At 41.0% G+C, this 26,178-nt stretch overlaps 1 protein-coding gene across 17 annotated transcripts in view; it reads right to left on the bottom strand.

The window, feature by feature from the left end:
• ARPP21 (cAMP regulated phosphoprotein 21) overlaps positions 1–26,178 on the bottom strand; it is a 197,581-nt gene that overhangs the window by 57,904 nt on the left and 113,499 nt on the right. For 10 of the 17 annotated variants that reach the window (XM_030971413.1, XM_030971420.1, XM_030971411.1 and 7 more), the window contains 5 exons: positions 19,165–19,273; positions 17,275–17,376; positions 10,869–10,906; positions 8,741–8,800; positions 6,046–6,278 (listed from right to left, as the gene is read on the bottom strand). In XM_030971413.1, the coding sequence (XP_030827273.1) occupies positions 6,046–6,278; positions 8,741–8,800; positions 10,869–10,906; positions 17,275–17,376; positions 19,165–19,273 (542 nt within the window). The remainder of the gene's footprint in view (positions 1–6,045; positions 6,279–8,740; positions 8,801–10,868; positions 10,907–17,274; positions 17,377–19,164; positions 19,274–26,178) is intronic. The other 7 variants (XM_030971422.1, XM_030971423.1, XM_030971417.1 and 4 more) reach the window with 4 other exon arrangements.

Genomic DNA, 26,178 nt, shown 5'->3' on the forward strand with positions numbered 1-26,178 from the left:
TTACTACTCCTATGCTCAGGAAGAGTGTTTAACAATGCTTCTGGACGACTGCCATACATACAGAGAATAATTTTCACATTTAAAGAGACCATAAATATTTTCCATCATTCAGCCAATGAAGAACATTTTGACCAACTAATGATTTCACACTGATTCAATACAAATTTTATGCAAGACAAAAATATTTTAAATGTATTACTGTGAACCATAAATCTCTTAAGAGAAAAGTTTTTCTGTAGGAGAACTGGGACAGAATTGGTGCCTAGTAGACTCTGGCATGCTACCAGGACAGCATGTCTAACGTGGCTAGCAACACCTCTGCAATTCCATTTCAACTACTGTAGTGAACACAAGGGAAAAAAAAAAACAACCAAAAAACAAAAGTAAATAATCCAAAATAAAAACATGATCAACCTTTAAATGTCTGAACAGAACACCAGGGCTGCCTATGGCAAAAGTAGAAAGTAATGAAGACAGCATGCAAAACATTCACTATCAAGTATCACTTGGTACCTAACACACCTTAGAAAATGCAAACATCACATTGACTACTGTATGAATGCACTTAGCATTTTTTTTGGTGAAGGGAAAACACTTTATCAAGACATACTTCTCCATTGTTTTTTGAATTGTTATTCTTTTCTGCTTTAATGCCATTCAATAGCATTTTAGAGAGAAGGACAGAAATAGTGATTAGGACTTATGTTCTTATGACTTTTTTCAGGCTGTTTGACTTTGTGTCCTGGCTTTGAAGTTTTGTTTTGATATCCAGTCTTGCTCCTCTTCCCCACTTCTTCCTTTTATCTTGCTTCTCTTTTATTCTTTTTGTGCCTCGGCTAGCTTTCCAGTCTAAATGCATTCCTTAAAAAAGTCAAAGCATTTAAAAAAGAACATGGAATTTTAATATCACTGATGTTTTAAAAATGTATTATAAGAGCTTTCATTAGAAAGCAATTTGGGGTTTGGTGTCTACAGGGTGCAGATGCATTTACAAGTATTGGCATGCTTCACAAGTCTCTTCTTTAATACATTTTGAGTGCATCCTTTTTACTATGCTTGATTTTAACACTAAAATGGCTTCTTAAAAATATTGCCCTTGCAATGAGATGTCTCCTCCAAACTGGATTTCCCTGACACCATTTTAAATGCTCTGTACCTCTGCAACACAATGATGCAGAGAAACACATTTACCTGCACTTTACTTAAGGTAGAATGATACAAAAAAAAAAGTATAGCACGAGCCTGTGCCTCCTCCTTAATTCTTGCACATCAAATTCAGTTTTGATGCTATTCAAATATTCAAGATAAAGATATCTGGAAGTGAAACCATGGTCTATTCCATAATTCAAGCCCCACTGTATGGGCTCTTTAGTCTATATTCAAATTAAAAATACACTAGAGTGTAGTTTCAGAACTACATACACACTGAAATTGCACCTTGCCTTCCTGGGGCACATCCCATAGGCAGACAGAACACATAATAGGGACGATTCTGTCATCTCTCCACCTGGCTGAACACAGGGATGAAGGGACAGGGGGCAATTGCAACAAGCTCCTGCCCAGCACAGCAGGGCAGGTCTCCTGTGTGATTATCTCACTGTCTCAGGGGCCCTGGGATAACAGATGTGAGGCTCTGCAAGTGGAACCAAACAACAGCAAGGATGGTGGTTCACTTGGCTGGAGGTTAATTCAGACTGCTCCCTGCATCAAAATTGCTTCCATATAGAGAAAAAGATGGGCCATGGTCATGGGAGACTCACTTCTGAAGGAAACAGAAGACCCAATATGCTGATTAGACTCCCTTCTTGGGGTTGTTTGCTGCCTCCTCGGTGCCGGAGTTAAAGATGTTAAAGGAAAACTTTTTACCCTGATACAGCTCTCATGAGGTTCATTATCCATTACTGATTTTTCAGTTAGGCAGCAATGAAGTCCCAAGAAGAAGTCTGTGGGCAATCAAGAGACTTCAAGGCCTTGAGATGATTGGTTAAGCAATCAGGAGAAAAAGTAGTGCTCTCCTCTGCCCTTCCAGTTGCAGGGACTGAGGAAGGAAGAGCCAGCAGATTAAGAACAGATTCTGAGCCTGGTGTCATTGACAGAACTTTGGGGGTTTTAACCATGGGTTGGTTCACCAACACCAAGCCTAGACAGACAGGTTACACTTGTCTGTCAAAAGGGGGGAAAGTATCTTTGTAGAGGAGTTATCAGGTCTTTAAACTAGATTTGAAAAGCAAAAGGGATGTTATGCAGCATGCCAGTGTTTAAGAACCTCACCAGCACAGCATCCCTTAATGATCAGTAGGAATTACAGCTTCTTCCCACAAACAGGGGGCAGGATCAGTAACTCAATTTAAGGGCATCTACAGCAATGCACACAGCATGGGTAACAAAAGAGGAGGAGCTGGAAGTACCTGCACTGCAGGATAGCTGTGACACAGCTGCCATCACATGGTGGGATGACTCCCACAAGGGGAGGGCTGCAGTGGATGGCTGGAAATGCCTCTGAAGGCATACACAAGGAAGGATAGATGGTGGGATATGCCTTGTATGTTAGAGAGTGTTTTGATTGTCTAGAGCTTGACAGTGGTGACAAAAGGGTTGTGTGTTTATGGGTAGAAATCAGAGAAAATACCAACAAAGCAGATGTCAGGGTGGGAGTTTGTTATAGACCACCCAAGCAAGATGAAGAAGCAGATGCAATATTCTATAAGCAGACAGGAGAAGTTTCACAATCACTGGCCCTTGCTCTTGCACACGACTTTGACTTACCAGATAACTGCTGGAAATAGGACACTGCAGTGAGGAAACAGTCTAAGAGGTTCCTGGAGTGTGTAGAAAATAACTTCCAGGCACAGGTGGTGAGGGACCCAGCTAGGGAAGGTGCCCCTGTTTTTGTGAACAAAGGACTTTTGGGTGATGTGATGGTTGGAGGTTTCACAGGGCACAGTGATCACAAAACAGACATTTTCAATTCTCAGAGAGGTAGGGAGATGGGTCTGCAGATTGGCTGCCTTGGACTTTGGGAGATTTTGGCCTTGAGAGGCAGTCCTGATAGACAAAGGGGTACAGGAAGGCTGGCCATTCTGCAAGAAGGACATCTTAAAGGCACAGGAGCAGGTTGTAACCATGTGCTAAAAGACAAGCCAGCATGGAACAGAGCCACCCTGGCTCAGGGTAAAAAATGGTTATGCAGGGAGAAAATCAGAAAGGCCAAAGCTCAGCTAGAACTTCATCTGGCTATTGCTATAAAAGACAACAAGAAATGTTTTTCTAAATATATTAGCAACAAAAGGAAGGCTAAATCTATCTCCATCCTTCTTTTGTTGGAGGGGGAAACACAGTCACAAAGATTAAGAAAAAGGCTAAGGTACTTAATGCCTTCTTTGCCTCAGTCTGTAATATCCAGACCTGTTCTCTGGGTACCCAGTCCCCAGAGCCAGAAGACAGAGACAGGGAGCAGAATAAGGCCCCCAAAATCCAAGGACAAAGGTGGTGATGTGCTGCAGCACTTAGACCCACAGGAGTCTATGAGATCAGATGGGATCCACCAAGGGGTCTGAGGGAAAGGGTGGAAGTGCTCACTGAGCCACTTTTCATCACCCATCAGTAGTCCCAGTGGGATCTCCCAGCTGAGTGGAAGCTAGAAAATGTGACACCCACCTACAAGAAAAGCCATAAGGAGCATGTGGGGAACTAAAGGCCCATCAATCTGACTTTGGTGAAAAGAAAACTTACAGAGGAGATCCTCTTCAGTGCCATTATGTGGCATGTACAGTTCAATCAGGCAACAGGGCCCAGCCAGCATGAGTTTATGAAAGGCAGGTCCTACTTAACCAACCCAACCTCCTGTGACAAGGTGACCCACTTATTGGATGAGGGAAAGGTTATGGTTGTTGTCTACCTGGACCTCAGAAAAGCCGTTTTTCAACACTTTCTTTCACAATACTCTCCTGGAAAATCTAGCTGCTCATGGCCAGGATGGGTGTACAGTTCCCCCTGGCTGATGGCCAGGTCCAGAGTAGGGGTGAATGGAGTTACACATAGCTGGAAGCTGATCACAAGTGGTGTTCCCTAGGGCTGGTGCTGTTTAATGTCTTTATCCATAATCTGGACAAGGGGATCAAATGCATCCTCTCAGGAAGTTTGCAGATGATTCCAAGCTGGGAGGGAGTTTTGATCTGCTGGAGGTAAGAAGGCTTTACAGAAGGATCTGGACAAGCTGAAGCAATGGGTTGAGGCTAATTTTGTCATTCAATGAGACAAAGTGACAGATCCTGCCCTTGGGTCACAACAACCCCATGGAGTGCTACAGGTTTGGGAAAGAATGGCCAGTGGAAAACGACCTGAAGGTGTTGGTTATCAGCCAGATGGATATGAGCCAGCACAGTTTTTGAAAAAGCCAATGACATCCTGACTGTATCAGCAATAGTGTGGCCAGCAGGACCAAGGCAGTGATTGTCCCTCTGTACTCGTCACTGGTGAGGCTGCCCCTCAAATCCTGTGTTCAGTTCTAAATCCCTCACTACAAGAAGGATACTGAGGTGCTCTTGGAGCACGTCCAGAGAAGGCCAATGGAGCTGGTGATGGGTCTGGAGGACAAGTCTGATGAGAGGCGGCTGAGAGAACTGGCTCAGAGTTCTTTTTGCTCTCTACAACTACCTTAAAAGAGGTTGTATCAAGGTGGGGGTCATTCTCTTCTTCCAGGAAACAAGTGACAGGATGAGAGGTAATGGCCTCAAGTTTCTAGAAGTGATGTTTAAGCTGGATACTAGGAAAAAATTTCTTCAGTGAAAAAATTGTCAAGCATTCTAACAGACTGTCCAGACAAGTGGCTGAGTCACCATCCCTGGAGTGTCACACATGTAAGTGTGACCCTTGGGAGCATGATTTAGGGGTGCACTTGACCATGTTATGCTAATGGTTGGACTTGATGACCTTAAAGGTCTTTTCAACTCAAGTGACTTTAGGATGTCTAAAACTTTAAATTATGTTCAACCTCCAGAGATCTAAAATGTAATTACTATGTCAATGGCTTTATTTATTTATTCTAAAAACTCCATTCCCCAGCATCCTGAACCACACAAAAGCTACTGTAAAATTTGGGGGATAGGAGTGAAATTTAACCAAGTCAGGTTTGATAAACTGGGTGTAAATTAAGTACCATCCATAAAACACTCTCAAGCTGAAAGAGCACTAAGTGCTACATATTGATTACCATTTGTCCTGTACTATAGGTATCAAATGAACCAATCTGATAGAATCATCTGACGGCCCAGTTATTTATTATGCACTTTCAACCTAAAGTATAATAGAATAGCTTAATGGCATAGCTTGAAATTACTTAGATGAAGACCCTGTGACTCACTCATATGTTAATGTACTCATAAAGTTAATGCAAATAAATCCAGAATTCCCACCAGATTCACAGTCCCCTTAAAGGATGTTTTTGTTTAATGGGAACTAAACAAGAAAATAGAGAGATTGTGGGACTTCTGTGAGTCCACCATGGCATCAACTGCCACAACCAAGGCAGAGGCTGTACTCTAAAATACAGATGGGGTGCACTTTAGCAATGACAACAAAATGTTCTTCTATTTCTCCTCAGATATCTGACATTTAATTATTCACAACTCGTAAATATTAAGATTAATAAAAAGGTAAAATCTGTGCTTTCTCTGAAAGGAGTACCACCTTTTCAGGCTACAAGTGCAGTCTGTGTATGGTGTGCACATACTATACCCCAGGGAAAGCCTAGCTCTCCTATGATTTGCAAACCTCATGCGCTGCATTTTTTCTTGATTCCTAAAAACTCAGAGGCTGGTACCCACATACTAGCATCCACAGCAGGACATACACATCTCCTTTGTACAGGAAACACAATGTTTATATATTTTGCCATCTAGTGCAACCACAAGGGTCAGACTACCTGGTCTCTGAAGGTCCCTTCCAACCCAAACCATCGTGTGACAGATCATACCCAGACAAGCACCAGCACAGCCATTTATCACCACACAGCAAGAAGCACTGTGAACCCAATTCAGTACTAGCTACCTGTTTTAGACAGTTTGCCGGTACTTCTGTTGCTTGATGAGCTATCTCCTCTTGTCAGGACGGTTATCCCACCAAAACTGGCTGTCTTTGTTATGGCTGGCTTCAAATTTCGGTTTGAGCTGTCCGAGTCTGTGCTGCTCCATGGCCTCTGGTGGTCTGTCCACTTCAATTCGTTCTCTGTACTGCTCTGTCGACTGCCAGATGTCTTCCCAATGCTGTCTCTGTTGCCCCTACAGATACCATGAAACAAAGATTTATACACAAATAAAACCATGTCAAGGCAAAGTCTATCTTCAGGTACCCTGCAGCAACCCAAATAAAGAAAAAGGAGATACTCTGCCTTTACAAAAGCAGGTCTGAAATGGGATTTGACCCCCATACTTACCTGCCTTCAGCATGTAAACACTGCTATAATACCCGTTTTACAGGCATGGCACTTACCGCCCTCCCCTTTTGGATGTCTCCTCAGAGCACTTTACCAGATGAGGCTGACACAGCAGTCTTATGCAGCATTTCTGTGCCCACTGAGTGTTCTCTCCCCTCAGCAAGCCCCTCACCACTTCTCACTTTGCTGTCCATCCCCTGTGATGTTTCTTCTATAGGAGCTTGCTCCCAGCCATTATCAGCTTTGTGAGCCCACTCAAAGCCTTGCCTAGACATGTGTCCTCTCAGTGTGACCCCAATCTCTTCACTGCTAATGCTTCACTTGGAGACCCACAAGTCAGTTTACTATGTTTCCACTCTGAACAAAATAATAATGAAATTTCCTGGGTAGAGGCTGCCTGTCCTTGAACAGTTGCAGAGCACCCAGTGTACTGTGAGTAATAACACAGTAAATCCTGCGATCACAATTTGGCTTATTTATGGTAAACTACTTGCACTGTACTGCTGAAATGACAGAACCAAAATGCCTACCACGGCTTAGTGCACCATGACTGTTATCCCAAGTGGTGCTCATAACACTGTATTTGGAAGGATTTTAAAAGACATTTTCCACTCTTCTGTCATAAATTACAGTATAATAGCTTGCAGGCTCAAAACTCTTTCTACAGATCAAAAGGATGGGACTGTATCTGTTTAATCTTTTTTGGTCCCCTTTTTCCTTGTGGACATGGTTCCTGCTTTTTATTTGGAGAACCTTCTGAGCTGTGTCACTTGGGACATGAAGGAGGCAGCGTGTCAAAGATGGGATCAGGCTGTTGCATTCCTTGCCTGTAACAGAGCCTCTCTCAGATGTGATCAGCAGTATAAGCCTGTTGACCTTTGCTAGACCCACACAGGGGAAAGCGTGAAGAGAAACAGCACAGAAGCATCAACACAAAAAAAGGAAAAATACTTTAAAAATAAATCATCCTTTAAGATTTAATCAGAAAGAAAAGAACCCCAAAGTATATTATTTACAGACTCTTTTGTACTCTTGTGCTTAGAAATTAACAATTTTCTTCTATCTATATGCTAGAAAAAAGAGGGAGAGAAACAGAATGCTATTATATCCCCATTATCTATGGCTTTGGGTTACAAAAAAATCTCTTTTAGCTCCCCAAACTCAGACATTAGCTATTAAGAGTGTGTGTGTAGACACCTCCTAAGTCCTGCATGCCCAATCCAAGACTCTCAGGTCATCAAGGCTAACCCCAAGCAAGGAGGAAGCTTTTTTTTGCCTGCTGCCTGTGGTCATGGGGCACAGAAGCAGATGCTCCAGCACTGCTCTTTATCTGGTGCAATTTCTCCATCTCCTCTGTGGCTGCTCTGATGACATGCAGACTCAGCAACACACATCAAATTTTCTCCTCACACATCCATTTCTCCTCACAGTGAAAAATTATGTAATATAAATGACATAGGTTTGAAGTGACATATGCAAACTCCAATGCACGCAGACATCTAGTGAATATCTGCCTTGCTGTCCATGCGCCTTAATAGATGAAGGGCAATTTCTGAAAGCATCCATTCCTTCTGCCTCCTCTGCTCAAGGCTTGTGGCAGCTGACTGACTCTAAAAGGAGCCTGGTTGATGTGAATTGAACGTGTGAGAGCTCATGGTGGGGGAAGACAATCTTTCTAAAACTCTCAGAAGAACACTGTCACCACCAGATTCAGACTTTCACTGATTCAGTGTGTCAATTGGTAGAACTGCTCTCCATGAAAGTAGGGACTGAATTTTAATGAGTTCCTGTCGGCCTGGGATGCTCTTTGGGATATGGAATGCATCTGAATGTGTGGAAGGAATTGGAGTTGAGAAGACAAAGTTGACAAAAAAAAGTTTCAAAACAGATACTTCAGATAAGGGAGCTTCAATCATTCTGCCTCCATGCACTTTTACTTCAGCTTTTAACAAACCAACAAAAGGAGGAAAGGTCAGTCTGGGCACCAGTCTATGAAACGTGCCTGTCATATATGCTCCAGGAAAAATGGAGCCTCTCCAGTCTCTCCCAAACAGTCACAGTCTGAGCAGCCAGGCAGCTGAGAATCTCATGTGGTTCCTGAGGCAGTGACCCAAAGAAAAGGGTCCTGTTGTTACCTCTTCATTCAGAGAACATGGGAAGAGTGGGGTAGGACTCTGTTCTCCATGCTCCTTTCCAACCAGCAAACTGACATACCCACACATGCCAAGGTGTGCCTTGGCAAGGACACAGACAGAATCACAAGTGGGATGCACTGGGAAATAAATATTAAATAAAATTCATACAAACCTAAACAGCTGTCTTTTCTTATGCATATCGTTGCATATGCTACTGTCTTCCAACAGCCTACTGAAAAATGAAAAGAAAGATTATGCTAAAAAACATGGTAATTCAAATTTATCCGATCTGTAAAGTTTTATTTGATTTCTAGATACATTTTTCAATTTGTGCTAGATTCAGTTTAAAGAACCAAGGCTAAAAATGCCCCCTCCTCCCTCTCCCATAGCTGTACACAGTCAACTGAATATAAGAAACATCATCCAGCAAGGCTGAGGGCCAATTTAGCATTTCCTGTTACCAAGCAAGGTAATTCTCAGAAGCTAAGGAACCATTCCATCCAAAGGAAAATTCAAAAAAATATCACCTAATAAGAACATAAAAAAATGCAAACCAGCAAGATACTGCATATGTAATTTTAAGTACTTGCTAAGTCGCTTGGAAGTCTTTGCAGCTCAGAGAAAGGCTCAGATCCTCTAACAAAAAAGAAGGGCAAAGCACTTAAACACACACCTAACTTCCAACACAGCCAATCAACAGGATGGCTCATGTGCATGGAGCTAAGTACAAGTTTAAGTGCTTCACCTGATCAAAGGCTGCAGGGCATGCAGCAAGAAAAAGCAGTGTTCTGCAGAACATAGCTGAAGTCTTCCTCAGGACAGCAACAGTGCAGGCTGTACAATTCCCAACCTGGCCTTTTAGTGGTTCCCACTTGGGTGTGCATCCTCACACTGGCCTGGTCAGTCAGCTCACCGGTTCAAGGACAGCAAACCATGTGTAAATACCAGAACTGACCACATTCTCCTGCACACAGGTGTGGGATTGAATGCATAAACCAGGGGAGGCTGGGCTATGGAGCTCATGGTTTATCCCATAAAGGTACCCACCCTACCCTTGGCAGTGCAGCCTCTGAGTGCTTTCCATGCTGACTTGGAAGTGTCAACAATTGTGGCATCTTTGTTGCCCCAATCTCCCCTGAGAGGGAAAAAAAGGTTTATGGGAGCATCAACTTTTGGCTTTACAGGTTCCTCTGTCGGAATTTTGATTTATTTTGATAAAACATATCTCCATAGTCACAACATAGAAGCAGCAGCTGAGGGAATACCCTCGGCCCTCAGAATATGAGGTGGTTAGATGACAGTGGCCATGATCTCCTGAGGGCCTTCCCTCATTCCACTTACATTTTCCATTGGAAAATCTGGTTTGTACCATTACTGTGGAGTCATTTTCTATGAGAACATCTTCACCCATAAATGCATCTGACAGATGTAAGGATGGACAGAGAACAAAATACTGTGAGAGAGAGCCTCCCCTTATTCAAGGGGGGGTGATAAATAGTTTTTGAACCTGCGCAGGACAGACTTGGGTCAGCACTGTTCAAACACTCACCAATTAAATTCCCACTTTTGGTTAAAATCCTTATCTGCCATAAAGGTGCACAATTTTTAAGATTTTCAACACAGTTAAGCTACTTTATGGCTGTTATGGAGCCAACACTTCATATTCAACATTTCAAACACAGTTTACTCTTCCTGTTTGGTTTGAGTGGGTAACAAAAATAACATTCACAAGAACTATCATGCAGAAAGGCAAAGTAACAGTGAGCTCAAATATCACCAACTCATTACTACACTGCAGCAGTAAAGCAGGAACTTGTGTGGAACTTGTGAGCCTTCACAAGCAACAAGTGATGCCAATGCTGCTGCTCAGTCCCATGGGAGAGCAGGTTAAACAACAGACACCCAAGAGCCTGGTGTTTCATAAATACTGTCATCCAGCCACTGCTAGAGTGCTTTTTAAAGATCAATAAGTTAAATACTAAAGGCACTCCAGAGACAGAATGGTCACTTGAAATGAATGCTTATGTGCCCCTCCCCCTGCCACAATCTGCTTTTTAAACTGAAATGCAAAAGCCTCAGGAAAGCAGCAGTAACACTTTATCTGCTCAGATACCATACTGCAAGGCAAGCTCTATTACCCCCTCTTAAAGCACAAAACCACTGCAGATAATACAGACTGAAAATTTGCTCAACAGTCTTCACATTAGGATAAATAACTATAGAACTACAGATAGACAAAAAAATAAATAAGAGAAACAGCTAAGTTTAGCACACACACACAAAATAAAGCTATTTTTTACCTGTTTTCCACAAAAAGGTTTTCCTGGGAGCAAACTGACTGAAAAATAAAAAAGGCATTGTATCAGACGTTCTAGATATGCTCTGCTGTTCCAATTTCTTCCTTGATTTTAGAATTACCTCCCCTGCTCAGGCTTAAGGGGATTTCAATTCATGCATCATTTGCATTTGCAAAAGACAAGAGGGGAAAAAAGGTCAAGAATAAGGTCAGGCCAGTAAAATAAATTCCATGCATTACAACACATTGCCAATAAGGTGTCTCAGTTTGGGAGCAAACTGAAACTTCTCAGTTAAGGGGTCTGAAGAAGGCACAATGTGCAAAATACTGGCAAATTGAAGGGAAAAAATGTTTTTCCTGCATAATATAAGGTTCCACTGGTCTGGCCTACCACCTCAAAATAAAACTGCAAGATGGCACAGAGTTGTAGGTAGGAAGGACAAACAGAAGGAAAGCATGCAGAATTTACAAAGTTCCTCAAAGGGAGAGAAGATACTGCAGTACTTAGAAATAGTGTGTGACTTCACATTTTATGGTTGGAGAGGGAACACTGAGATATAAAATGATAATAACCTTCTTAATGATAATATTAACAACAATCATAGCAAGAAGGCTCTCTGCTGGAGGACTTAGATCCCAAAAAAGGTGAAAGGCTCAGAAGAAATAAATCCTATGGGCAAGTGTATATCTCTTTCAGAATTACTTAATTTTTTATGCAGAGAAATGAAGCTGTGCTCAATTTCCCATGAATAATTCTCCCTCTTTCATTTTTTCATTTCCCTCCTATTTCATGTTAGCTACACAAAAAGCCTCGTAGCTGTCACTGGATTATATCTTGATGAAGTACAGAAGAATAGTCAGCACTTGCACTGAATTTAAACAAAAGGCAGGTAAAGGAAGGAGGACACCAGAGATCATGGCCATTAGTTCTGTAACAATAGGACTCAGCCCAAAGAATCATAAAATGCCATCATTAATTGTGTCAAATTTTAACAGTATGGAATAAGCACAGATTTTGGATGTCTCTGTTTTGTAAAGGGTGAGCTAATGACCCATTCAAAAGAGTCTTGGCCAACACCAGAAGCAACACCCTGCTCATTCTTAATGCTCCAGCTGATGCCTGGATGAAATTTTCCCTTGATACCACAGCTTGTGCTGCCCCATCAATCTACAAAAGGAAGAAATTTATCCCTGAGATGGCACTAAAGTTTCTCATTAGAGTGTAATTCACCTACTCAGAATCCACACTAGGGAACATCTGACAGTTCTGTGGGCTTCCCAGGTGAACTCCCACTCTCCACTCCTGCTAAATTTGCAAGGCACTGGGCTGCATCAGGGGCAATCTGTTTCTCCTTAGCATGAAGCCTCAGGAGATCAGAAACAAGTTCTCCATTGCCAGGAATCAAATTCCCATCAGCTACAGCAGACCTAGGCTTTCACCTCAGGCTAAGAGACTGCTTCACCTAAAACCAGTGGGATCCTTTGTACAACTACAACACTGTGTCTTCTCTCATATTATGTACCTCGCTCAGGTACCAGGTTTCACTAACAAATGTGCAGAATTCAGCACAGTATAACTATGCTGAAGCAAAAAGCCCCAGAAAAGCATACCAAGATCACCCCATGGGCTTGTACAACCTCAGCTGTGGGGTCATCATCTCGAGGTTCATGATGGACATCTGTGCATTGACTTCTGTGCAGTTACATTCCACAGCACAGGATTACAGCTATTCTTACAGAAAAAGCTTTGCTCAGACCAGAGTACTGGACTGTGTACCCACAAAGTTACAAAAGCAAAGGGGCCTGTAATGCACTTGTCTGTATTTATTTTATTTTATTAAAGTTTTTAAAGAGACTGGGGCATAAAGCAGAATAAATATCTGGGATTTATATTTTATCAAGCAAACAGAAAGGTCTGCTTCCTTCTCAATGTCTTGATGGGAACCACTATCAAGTGTATTACAGACTTTGTAAACAGAGTCCATAATAAATCAATTTGTCTTCTTGGTTGATGATGTTGGCACAGTGCCACACTTTGCCAACACATTTCCAATCCCTGGAAGTTATTCTTCAGTACAGGTGTGAGGCTGAGAAGCAGAGAAGACAAGCAATTTTTTATTATTTTATTCTTACTGTTAAAAATCAAGTGGCTAAGCAGTTCCGGATAGAAATTTAGCTACTACAAGGTCAGGACTCACGTTCCTGATGTATAGCACTTAAAGCACCAGGAAAGCTTAAATACCCAGCACAGATGTTGTCAAAAAATCCTTAGAACACTTGACTCTTGTTTACCCTTTAAACAGACTGGCAACAAACCTATCAGATAAAAAAATTATGCAAGATTATCTACAAGTTAGTGTCCTTGGAGATCTCTGTGTGCAAGATTTCCATTAGCGTGCTCTGTATGACTAATTGTTATTTATGAAATGAGTATTTCACTTTTCTGATTTCCAAGAACCTTTTAAAGTCTCAACTGGAAAATGTGCATCAGTTCTGCCAGTGCACTAGATATACTGGGAGCTGCTGCTCTTGTTTTTAATTACATTAGCAAACACAGATAACTATTAACATGCAGCAATATCCTGCAATGGGTACTATCAGGTAATAATTTTCATGTCAGTTAACAAGATGTGATAGATCTCAGGCTTCCAACTAATATTTGTTATTTGATCTGCAGCCACAAAGAAAGTCTCTGTACACCAGTACACGAGTTTTAGTACCTATAGGTTTATGGTGGCCAGAATGAGGTGTGCCTTTGATTTGTTTTTATTAAAGCCCTCTTCTTCCTAATCTTTTCAAACTAGAGGGATAGAACAGGCTGAAGCTAGTCTACAGGTATTTCTCTTGTTCCTCTCTTTCATCAGAGACTGATAAAGATTCTCTGAGTTTTCTTAACTACAGGAATCATGACCAACTGTACCTAAAGGATTTGCCTCTTTAGAATACAGTCCTTGGTGAAAAACAGCCAGTACAGTTGACAACAGAAAATGAAGGGCATGGTGTATTTCCTTTAATAAGTTCCATGTGTATTATTGGAAATTCTAGCATTTGTGTAAGTAAGAAAACATCTACAATTTTCAGTGAATACAGAATGATTCCCAGAGAATGCATTTATGAACATTGAATGGTCCTAGCGTGACTCTGGCTCATGAGGTTATGCATTGCACTAACCTTGAAGAATGAAATTTCCCCCATGTAATTTGATTGCTAGTCTTTACAGTCAATTTTCTGCATGCTTCAAAGCCAAATATCATGTATTATTTATGCAAGCATTTGAGATTCTCTACATACAGGGAAATAACGTGGTTTTTTTTATTCCTGTATGTTGTTCTTTGTCCTTCTTGGACAATAACTCTTCAATCTCCCAAACTCTTCAATTTTCCCAAACGCAAATAAAGCAGACCAGACAAGAAACTTCTCTGCAAGACCCAGACAGTGCAGGTCCTCTGCTCCAGTGTATATGGCTGTAAAATTCACAAACTGTTTTAAAACTAAGTTTCCAATAAAATAAGTTTTGCAATTAAAAAAAAAAACCTTGAAAATAGTTTTGAGCATAACAGAGCTCAGCCTGCGCTTTTTAAACTTTTTTAGCAGCCTGAAAAATTTGAGGTGCACTTTGCAGTTCTTGTTTCAGAGAGCTGGAATGATCATGTTTTTAGCTATTTATTTCCTCACCAATCTTTTTATAAAATATCAAACTAACATGCTTCTCAATCCTGCTGAGACAGAAGTCATTAAAGCTTCCAGCTCTCCTTGTCGAAATTTGTGATAGCCAACACACAGATGGAAAGTTTGCCAGAAAGCATAATTTAAACTGACTAATACTAGAGTAATCGTCATAAGGACTATCATCGCGATGGCATTACTCATGAACATACTTATTTTGTTAAAACCTTCCCACTTGGAAATGAAGAGGTCTGGTGCACTAGAGTTGTGCAAGATCAAAGGAAGAACAGACAGGCTTTATATTGTTATGTGGGGTTCAGGTTAAGACATTTTTCACAGCACTCGAAACATGCATGGAATTTTTTGTCCCTGCAACCAGACTGCCTTTTCCTTATAAATTTCATTTAAAGTTCTGATTCTTGGGCTGTTATCTAAAGGGTTTGTGTGCCTCAAACATCTTTGGGATGGGGAGTGCTGCTGGATGCAACAAGTTTTAGCAGTACTCTTGACCTTCATGGCTGCACTTTGAAGACCTCCCATGCAAGCTCTCTTCATGCATACTCTAACTAGAAGTGATGTATCTGTGATCTATTTGCTAAGATTCACAAGCAAGGCATTCATAAAGGCTTGACTACAACAGTGTAAACAGTATAGAGGTAATAAAAATACCACATGATTAATCCATCTTTGACTCTCTGTATCTGTAATTTGCAGAGTAACAAGGCTTAGGTACCTACCTCACACAAACCTGGGGAGAATTGGATTAATTAATGACTGCAGAGGGCCTTAAAACTTCACAGTCTTACATGCAGTAAGTGACTATCTATTACAGGAAGCCATTTCTCTCTTTCCTAAAATTGAAAAAATACATTGTCCACCACCACAACCACTGGCATCATCCTAAAAACACCTTGTATCTGGCAAGGGGTGCTCCACCCAAAAAAGCTCAGATAAAACATAGACGCCTTTGACATTAAACATACAGCTTGCTGAAATTCACTGCACTATGATGCTCACTAACACCTGCAATAGCAGAGAGAGAGAGACCAAAGGAGTGGATATGAGAGAGAGAGGGAGAGATATCTAACATTGCTGATCTTTAAAAATGCTCCCTCCCAATTTCATTTAAAATGTCTGCCAAAAAGCACACTTTTACTTAGGTCCTGCCACTTGAAAATGCCAACCCAATGAACCACAACAGCCTCCTGCTGTGGGCAATTCAGAGGCTCTCCACTTGCCTGTTTTTAGAACTCAAATATCTAAAGGTAACAGCAGCAATACACTATGGAGCCACTTTCAGCACACTTTTCCAGCCACTTCTGTTTCCCAGTCTGGCATTTCTAGCTGCAGCTTGTGATAGAAACTGGACTATTTTGGAAATAACTTCCCATTTAGTAATTTTTAGCATTTTGCCTCATCTGAATTCTGCATCAAAACCCAAAGATTTTTTGGTTTCGCACAAGCTCTTTTGTAATGTGTCAAAACCTCCTATATTTCATATAAGAAACTTGCTGCAAAGTGGCTTTTGCAGCTCTTGAACAACTTGGCAATTCCACCATGTATAGCCTGGGACAGTATTTATATCAGGCCAACATGCTGAAATCAAAACAGAAACTGAAGGGCCTCTGCTTTTACTGGAATCATCTCAGCCAGGAAAAAGTGAAGCTAAAAACATTTAGATGTAGCTAGCTATTTACTAAAAAGCAAGTGAGACAACACACAACTTAAAACTATACAGTGTATTCTGCCAAAAAAACCCAGCTTGGACATGTGCAATTCCTAATAGTACTATTAGCCCTGCAACATATGAACAGTTTTAATTTAAAAGGACACTGCCCAATATGATTTTCAAAAATAGTTTTAATTGGATTTATTCCCATATTCCTCCTAAATGGAAGAACTCCCACTGGGATATGAAATAAAACATTAAAATGCTGACTTTTTCTTTTTTTTTTCTTTTACTACCTCATCATTACAGTATTATTGCAAATTGTGATTTTCTTCTTCTTTTTATTTTTGGAACATCAGGTATTGTTCACAGATGTTTCAGATTTAAGTACTTTCCTTAGCAATATACCTTATCGTGCAAGTTCTGATTTTTTGGTACAGGCAAGAATTTTAATGTCTGCTTCATTTTATTGCTTTCAGATTATAATCATCAACAGCATGACTGACTCTTTCTGATGGTAGAAGTACAGTTCTTTGATCGGTCATTTTAAAAAAATGATGCAACTCAATTTTTCACCTCTGCCCTTTTTTTGTTTTCAGCGCCTTGATGCAACAGCATTGGCCAAAAAAACCAAAACCCATAGGGAGTCTTTGCAGAAGAACGCTTATAAAGATTTGATCCACTTTGAAAGAAATACAAAATAACACAGCTATTTGAAATTATTGAGAGTGTCCACTTAAATCACTGCTCTTTGGCTAGCAGAAGGAAAATGGAAATAAACCTAGGCCATGTGAACATGAACATTCAAAGAAACAGGATAGGCATTCCCCAGACAACATGCTGGGCCTGATCTCTCCTCTACCCTTCTCCCTGCAACTCTCATCACCTCACTCTGCAGAAGACAACCTCCACACCTCTAAAGCTCCTCTGAGACCCTCTGAGCCAATCTGCTTTCCCTGTCACCTCCAGATTCACAGGGCAAGCCCAGCTGCAGTGTTGTTGTAGGCGGGGGGCAAAACTCTCTGACTACCGGCGAAGGAATGGCACTAAAGAGGCAATTAAAATAACTACTCACATCTTGTGCAAATATTCTCTCCCTCACTCTCTGATACTCCTCTTCTCTCTCTTCAATTGATTTACTTCGTCTGTCATCTCTAAATGGAAGAATTCTGTTTTGCTGAGCAGAAAGAAAACCAGGAGGGTTATATAAGTTGAGCTGTTAAAAACTGCCATTAAGTAACTGTCAGCTGAGAATAATAAATGTTCACTTAAACAAATGAAGCATGAAAATGATAGCTGTCGTTCCTGCACAAAGAACCCTGTGAGACTGGCTCTCAAGGATTTCCAGTTAGATATTGCACATGGGTTCATCAAGTAGGTGGCCAAAAGGAGGCTTTCTGCACAGCTTTTGTGGACCCACCATCCTAAAATTGGGTGTCCTCACCCCAGGTCTAAGTGCTATTGTTCTCAACTACTAACATTTCTTGGTTCTCCTACCAGCTGTGAGCAGCAGGAGGGCAGGCAGTGGTGGGCCACCTAAGAAATCAAGGAAGAAAGAGGGTAACTAGGCTGCTGGAGCTAAACTGTAAACCCTAGAAGAAACCCACGAAGTCTGTGTGTGCAAGGAGAAGTCCCAGATACTCGGCACAACAGTTTTAACCATTTTCACACTGTATGGAGCCCTCTACTGAAGTCTGGCTGGAAAAGGAAGGGCCATTTTTGCATCTTGGTAAACCACAGCGTGGGAAATGGCTGTGCCATGGGAAGGAGGAGAGGAGATGAGTCCCATTGGGAAATGCTTCATTGAAAAATGGGTTTCAAGGACTGGTCCTTCTCCCCCTGCATCCTAGCACTGGGTAGGATAGGTCATGCTGCTTTCCTTTGAGTGATCCCCACAGTCACCACACCCTGAAATTGCTTGGGGTTTGTTTTTAAAGCCAGCTTGTATGCAGCACAACTGGCAAGGTTGCCATGTACAACTAATACTCAAGGAAAAAAGGATGAAAAAGGAAAAGGAAAAAAAACGGTCCTTTACTGAAAACATGAAGGGAAGTGGCAACAAGAGAATCACTGGTTGGTTCTTCCACCAACACAGCCCTAGCAAAGAAAGAATATGCTGTCCTCTTACCTGTGAGAATTTTCTCATAAAAGCAAGTCACATCAGAACCATTTCAGATTTTTTTTTTTGTTAATCTATTCCACATACATAGCTTGCACTAGATTGAAACAGCACAACACTCGCTTTTAAAGGCAGCACAAACACACACGTTTCCCTGGCGCTCCCCTACTCATCAAGCTCACCTAAGTTAAGGTAGTGTTATGGCACAGGCAACACAGGGGGGAACATCTGCCACAGTACATGCACAAGCAAGTAAATTACAAAGACAGTAAAAGGTGGTGAGGGCACAGGAGGAGGAAGGGAAGTAAGAGACAGACCTAATTTATTTGTGGTCAAAATGTAATTTAGGATGGTTAAAAAAAAAAAATCAACCTGGCCTCACCATCACATCTTTGGGACTTTTTTTTTACACTTTTTTTTCCCTCTCTCCTTTTTGGGCTACATCAGTTCATCACTGGTCCACACTGAAATCCAACTCTGAACGGGTACAACGGAAGAAGGAAGCTACAGGGAGCGTAACAACTGCCATAGTTAGGCAAGACATTGAGGAATGCGACTGACACAGCCTTCCACGCAGCCCGGAGCCATTGGCATTCCCCCCACCATTGTGGGCATGCAGCAAGTCCTGCGCCAAGCAAACCACCCATGCAGACCCACACACTGCCATGGCTGAAGCGGCCACGCTGGGGCTCGGAGCCACCCATGGTGGTTCGTGTGCCAAAGGAGGCGGGGAGGGGCAGGAGGGCAGGGGAGGAGGAGAGCAACAACAAAAGAACAACAATAACATCAGTCAGCCCACCTTCAAAAACAGAACAAATTTCAGCAACTCTCGAACCGAGAACCAACCTGATTGTCTTCTTTATCAATACTAGAGTTATCTCGCTTCAAGATAAATCGCTTCTGGGATTCTTCACCTTTTTCATCTTTTAAATGTTCAGAAAACCTTTGCTCTGGTCTGCCAGCAAAGTAAAACATAGCAATAAAAAAATCTTTCTTTTGGTTTTGCTTTGATCTTTATTTCTCAGTGCTCTTTGTTTTCACAGAGGCATTCAGCGCAAAAGCAGTTAACATTTGTGAGATGCTGCCTATAGCTGTCTGAGGCTGCTGTATCGCTGCTAACTGTTATTGCTATAAATAGCTTTTGTTGTTGTTGTGTAGCAAGGAATGGGAATCCAAAGTCTCAGTCACTGAAATATTTAGACTCTCCTCACTGTGACTGAAGGACAGGGAAAACAAATTACCATACTGTATGTTAATTTGCTTCCTTCAGTAGCTGGGATCTCTGGCAACACTGCTGTTTAGTGAAGCCTATCCATCTTGAAAAACAAGGAAAAAACTGGTAGGAATCTTAAAAAACACAAAACCAAAACCAGACACCCAAGAGTTTCCTCATTCCTGGTAAGCAAAACTGGTAAAGGGAGGGACTGATGATGTTTTGCTTAAATAAAATTTTATCTCATCACCATTAAGTGGGAAAAATACTCCAGAACAATCATAGAGCAGCAATTAGATCACTGATTTAAACTCATTTACTTATTTAGTTATTTATTTATAAAGTCAAACCTCAGGGTTTTGGCTCAACATTTTCAGGTTTATAAGATGTTATGATGCCATTCCACGTTCTCACCTTGTGCAAAAAGCAATATCTGATTTCACCCCACCTTTTGCAAAAAGAGAACTTCAAGAAGCAACTTTTGTGGCCAAGTTGGTCACAGACAATGCCTTGTAGCTTCTCCAGCCTGCACCACTCCCAGAGTGGTGTTTAAGCCTGCTTTAAGCCTGCGGTGTTTAAACCTGCAGAGTCTTAAGCCCAACCCTATCAAGAGGGTGACCAATGGTCTCAAGAACTGAGCTCACATTCATATGTTGCCATCATTTGACTGAGCGGCTATTATTGCACAAACTGTGTTTTAAAAGCAGTAATACACCATGAGATTTGTCAGGGAACACAACCCTTGTGCTCAGTGCTGAAAGAGCTGCCAACTGCAGTGGTAGGGGATGCTCATGTCTACATACCTACACAAACAAGATATGAAACTTCTGCTGACATCAACACAAGCAACGGTGAAGAAATCAAAAGGCAGAATTTAAAGAAGTGCGTGCTTCTGCAAATAAGAGTCCTCTACAACCTTTAAAAAAACCTCTCATCTTCATCTTATTTCAAAACAGAAAATTAAACCAGAAGCATAAATCAGCAACCATTTTGTTGTTACAGTCTTATGGATTTCAACTCAAAATACAGCACACATTCACGCCATAACTGCAGTCCATAACAATTCATTGTCAGATATACAGGAAACATTTGTAATAAACTGTAAGAAATTCAATAGTAAGGCACACGAGCTATCCAGTCTCTCTTTCTTTATGAATTTTGAGCCCTTCCACTTCTGCTCACAATTTGCCTTTTTGTGACAAAGCAACAAAGCACACTATCCTAATTTCCACAGATTTTGATAATTCAAGAAACCTCTGACCACCATCCATAACTATAGGGTCCAAGTCACTGGATCCTCTGGATGCCCTACTAGCCTTTTTGAGGAAAAGCCCAGAGGACCATGGCTCTCTGCACAGTAGTTTCATAATCTAATGAGTCATTCAGTCATTCATTATGTTTCCTCATAAACAGAAAGGCTACAAAGCCCCATTAGTGGATTGCTAGGTGGGTTGTTCTCCCTTTGCTCCTATTAATGAGCATTATGCCCGCGCAGCCAGAACTGAAGATTCCTTCACTCAAATATTGTTCTTTCACAGGACTATCTGAGAATTGTTATTTTTCTGGTTTTACATCCTAAAGCACAAACAAAATTTCTGCAGTTGTACCATCAGTGTAAAATTTAGAGCTGTAAACTATCAACTGAGGATCTAATAAACCATTTGCAAATAAAAATAAATTAATTAGATTTTAAAATTCAGGAAAACAATCATTAGAGAGAAGAAAAATTGGAGAAAAAAGCTTGAAAAAAATTTGAAAAAATGTCTCCTCTGATTACTAACTTATTTAAACAATAACATGATTTTCATACTTCATAGCATTATTTTAAATTTTAAATCCCATTTTCACTTCATTTACTATTTATAAAATGTTTCTGTTTTTCATAAGAGAAAAATATAAGATCAAACCACAAGTCAAAATTAATGATTCAGTAGGTGCCTGTTAATACAATTAATCTGCAAGCCCAGTAGGTGATCAATCTCCAGTCATGAAAATAAATTTGCATGGGCAGAGAGACTCTGCAAGTGTACAGAGCACTCTGGAGCACCAGGGTACCTTCAGCACCATGAGAAGGTCCACCTCTTTCAGCCATCTCTGCAGCTCTGGGCCGCTGCTACCAGCAAGGTCGCAAAGAGCATGACCAGCTCAGTGTAGCTTTCACATTCTCCGCAAAAATCCCTTTGCCCAGGATTTTTCTCCTGGGAAGCTGAGAAGCCTCAGAGAAAAGGAAAACAATTCTTATCTCATTTGCTTCTCCTCTGTTTTGCTCATGTGGAATGTGTGTGGAGATTGTTTACCCACAGGTGATTGTTTCATTGGTTTCATGCGGCTTGTTTTGGCTCTTTGGTCAATCAGGGCCAAGCTGTGTCGAGACTCTGGACAGAGTCACGAGTTTTCATTATTATCTTTTTAGCATTCAGTAAGTATCCTTTCTGTATTCTTTAGTTTAGTATAGCATCCTTTAATATATAATATTAAAAAGTAATAAAGTAGCCTTCTGAGAACATGGAGTCAGATTCATCATTCCTGCCTTTGTTGGGCATTCCCAGCAAATACAATAGCTCAGTTCATAGGGATGCAAAGCCTGAGGGAAGACTGTCATGTGAGATCTAGGATATCCCACCAGCAAGTGTCTTCAGGCACACCAACCTGCAGGCCTCCCTCAAACACCAAAAATCATCAGTAGAAAGAAACATAGACTATTTTACAGAAAATATTCACACACGTGCTTGTGTTTTTCTCTTTAATACTGTCTACTGCATTTTCTTTTTCAACACCTATTGTACAAATAAATTATTAGCAGGATACAGATGGCAAACAATGTTTAAAACCAATAAGTGAAACCAAATGTTCTGAATCACTTGGGTAGAGAACAGGGTGACTTTGAAATGGTTTTGGTCTGTTCCATGGATGAAACCAGTGTAAACTCCACATTCCCAGCTATAAAGTTCCCTGTAACAGCATAATGCATTTGCTGTAAGGAACCAGAGACACTGTGGTTATTCTGGGGAAATCTGTTACATTAGTTTATGAATTTGCAGGTGAATCAACTGCTTAAAAACAAGGAAAATAATGCACAATTTTGTGTAAGATATAGTGTAATGTCATACAGTATATAATTACAATAATACAGCAGATGAAGTGAATTAATGTGAGTCCTAAATTAATAACAATCATATTTACTCTTCTGAGCTTTTTTTGCTGATACTGCCACTAGTAGTCAGCACAATTTATCAGATTGTGTTCATGCATTTAAGGGAGTGAATTTATCAAGATTATTTTTAGTATGGCATGAACGAAGTTCTTGCTGTCATCAAAGCAAGGTTAACAATTATTATTACTACTACAAACCCATAAAAAAATCAGGAACTTCTTCACTATTACCACACTGGATACCTAAATTTTGTCATCAAATCCTAAAACAAAAAAACCGTGTAATTTTAAAAATGAGACTTGCACAGCCTTTTTGAAGAGACATTGAGAACTTCAGAAGGCATCATCACTAACTCAACTACTCATCACTGTTTAGGGATCTTCAAAGAAAAATTAGAAATCACATACAAAACAACCTACAATACCTGTACTATACAGGTGAGTTGACCATGGATAACAGTACACCCATCTACTTGGTAAGAGCCACGTGCAGGACAAAAGATATGCAAATATTTGCCTACAAGCAGTGCTATCTACCTGTAAGACAGGATTTCATTTAGCCCATTCAGTATTTAATTTACCCCCCATGGAATTAATGTATCACTTGAGAATCTCAAAGCCTACTACTCCAGAAAAAGAAGTTTAAGGACGAAGTACCTTTCAAATCAATGTGATTTTTGTAATTTGAGGACTCTACTGAGAAAGCCAAAAAGCATGACCCAATTATACCTTAAAGGCTCAGAAACCAACATTAAGAGAGGTGGAAAGCACACAGGCTAAAAAGATGTGAAGTCTGGTGTGTTTTTTCCTTTGTTTTGGTTTTCTCTAATATAACCTCTTGATCATTCACATTTTTATTACTTGATGATATGGGTGAAAGCAAAACATCTGTGCCCTGAAAATGCAACTTCACAAGACCACAACTGCATATGAATTAATTTCTATTTCCCAACAGCTGTCAGGTAGCTTAGTCACCTTTCTGGCAACATGGTTCTGAACAAAATGCAGAACTATTTCTTCCTTCCCTGTAAAGCTTTTGATCAGGCACTACAAATGTTTGACAGAGATTGGACCTGAGAGTAACTTAGTGAATCCTCAGGGAGCTGCACAGTCCCCTTGTCACTCCCAGACCTGCCAGAAAGCACAGGCCCCTTTGAGCAGCCAAGACACCTTCTCCTCTCCATCCTGCCCAGAAAGATAGCACCGTGATATTCAGGTAGGTGCCACTAGCATATATCCAGGTAGCCAGCTTCAGTAGGTGTCCTGCAGCACCCAAACATTTCACTATTAAAATCCTCCCAAAACTCTCTGAGCATCTGTAAACTTCTGCAAAGTCTGCTCCCATCACTTTAGACTGTTCCCTAATCTAATTTTTTTTTTCCCCGCAGTAAAAAGAGATCGCTTTTTGTCAAGTGATCAGTTTAACCCAAGGCCAGACACAGTAGGTAACAGGCACCATTAACCCTACTACCCAGTGTTCTTCCCTGGCTCAGGAGCACTTCCACATACTTGTGTGCAATATCAGGTCCAGACCTGGAGGGAGTACCCAGGTAAAATCTCATGGTAATACTGTGTCCCCATTTCTTGTGGCTGTGCTCCTTCCCAGGCAGCCAATGATCACGCCAAATCTTTCAGCTTCACTTCTGTGTTGGCAGAATGTTGTAACGGTTACTTCAAGATAAGTTTCTTATTTCTGTGCTTGGAATTGTTTCACTGTGAGGGTGACCAAACACTGTCACAGGCTGCCCAGACAGGGGTGGAGTCTCCATCCTAGGGATGGTCCTGGACATGGTGTTGGGCAACTGGTCCAGGCAGTGCTTCTTGACCAGGATTTGGACAAGAGGACTTCCAGAATCCTTCCACCCTTAACCATGCTGTCATTTTGTGAAACACTTAATCAGTTATACAGTAAAAAAGTCCATAGCAGAGCAGACTTCCATCAGTACCTTTTAGATGGTTTTTGTGTCTGTTCTTTCTTTTATAAATTGGCCATTTTTCTTTCTGATGTTATAGTTCCTTAAAAACTATGGGCAGTCCTTACTTAAGCAAGGCCCCAAAGGTCCTTTTCTGGACTCATTCCTTACAATTAAGTTTGTATTTTGGAAATGGTAAAGCTGGAGTAAGCAGCAAAGTATTTATGTGTGTCAGGAAGGAAAAAGAAGAAGATTTTGATGGCCTTAGATGATTTTTATTCCCTTCTATCATTACGGTGGTTTTAGTGCGAGCTACTTCCATTCACTTCAGTAGAAGAGTTCCTCTCAATTTATCTCTGGATGACAGAAAACAGAGTTCCTCCCTGAAGCATATTTTTCACACGGACTCTTTAAGGAGAATTCCCTGTTACATGCTCATTAATGCTTTTGATTCTGAGTCAGCCCTTGTAAGTGGTAATGAAAAAACCCCAAGCCCTAACTACCTTAACCAGGTATTCACCATTTAGTCACACTACAGATTTTAAAAACATATTGCAGAATGGTAATGGCTATTATGATACACAGACTAAGGAAGTAGCAGGGCATTTCCTTGAGTCTGCCAGCAAACTAATGCAGTTTCATAGACCTCTATTTGCACGGGAGATAAGAAATGAAATACTAGGGGGGAAAAAAAGCCTGCACTCATTTAAAATAAGTTAATTAGCTCTGAAATAACTGTCTAAGAGTCAGGAAGCACAGACTCCACACCAAAAGGACAAATGGAAAGAGACAAGCAAGAGCTTTGAATGCTACAATTCTGAAAGCTTAGTCACTGCATCAGCACAGCTCACAGTCTGGTATTGTCAGGGCTGACTTCTATACAGCACATAAATCTTTATTATGAGGCATGTGTTTCTGAAAGCCCCACAGCACACAGGCTGTTGCAAGATGCCTTTCAAAAGCAGCAGCAGCCTCACCATGTGTGGAAAAGATGGGTTTGCCATTACAGTGCCTGATGCAGTTAAAAAATCTAGCAAGCACTTAGTGTATGTCATCTGCAAATGCCTCACAGGTAATAGCCAGGCAGCTGTCTGAAAGAACTCCACACAGGAATGCAAGTTCAAAAGGGGAGATCACTGAGATGGGCAGGAGCCCAAAAAAATTGAACTTTGCATTTGCAATGCAATGTTCACTGAATGCATATTACATGGGGCACCAGGTTAATATTCCTCTCCTGAATGAATGGCAGAAAGAAACAAAAAATAGGTAGGGTAATGGGGCTAGGAATGGGAAAAACACCACCTGGGGTACTCACAGAATCACCATCTGGCAAACAAAATGAATAACTGACCAAAAGGATCTTACAGAAGGATGCCATGATGAAAGCCACAGAGTAGCAAGAGCTGGAGAGAGTCACTGCTGCAGACAGGATTCAAAGAGGTTGTGAAGATTTGGGTCACTCTTATGCAGGTGCTCTGATGGTTCAGCAGTGTTTTCTTGTTATTTACACTTGTCTTTAATTAAATGGATTGCTCAGTCCAACATCACGTTGGCCTCTATTTTGAAGGCATCCTGTTACAC

Source organism: Camarhynchus parvulus, chromosome 2 (assembly GCF_901933205.1).
Source record: "Camarhynchus parvulus chromosome 2, STF_HiC, whole genome shotgun sequence".
Taxonomy (NCBI): Eukaryota; Metazoa; Chordata; class Aves; order Passeriformes; family Thraupidae; genus Camarhynchus; species Camarhynchus parvulus.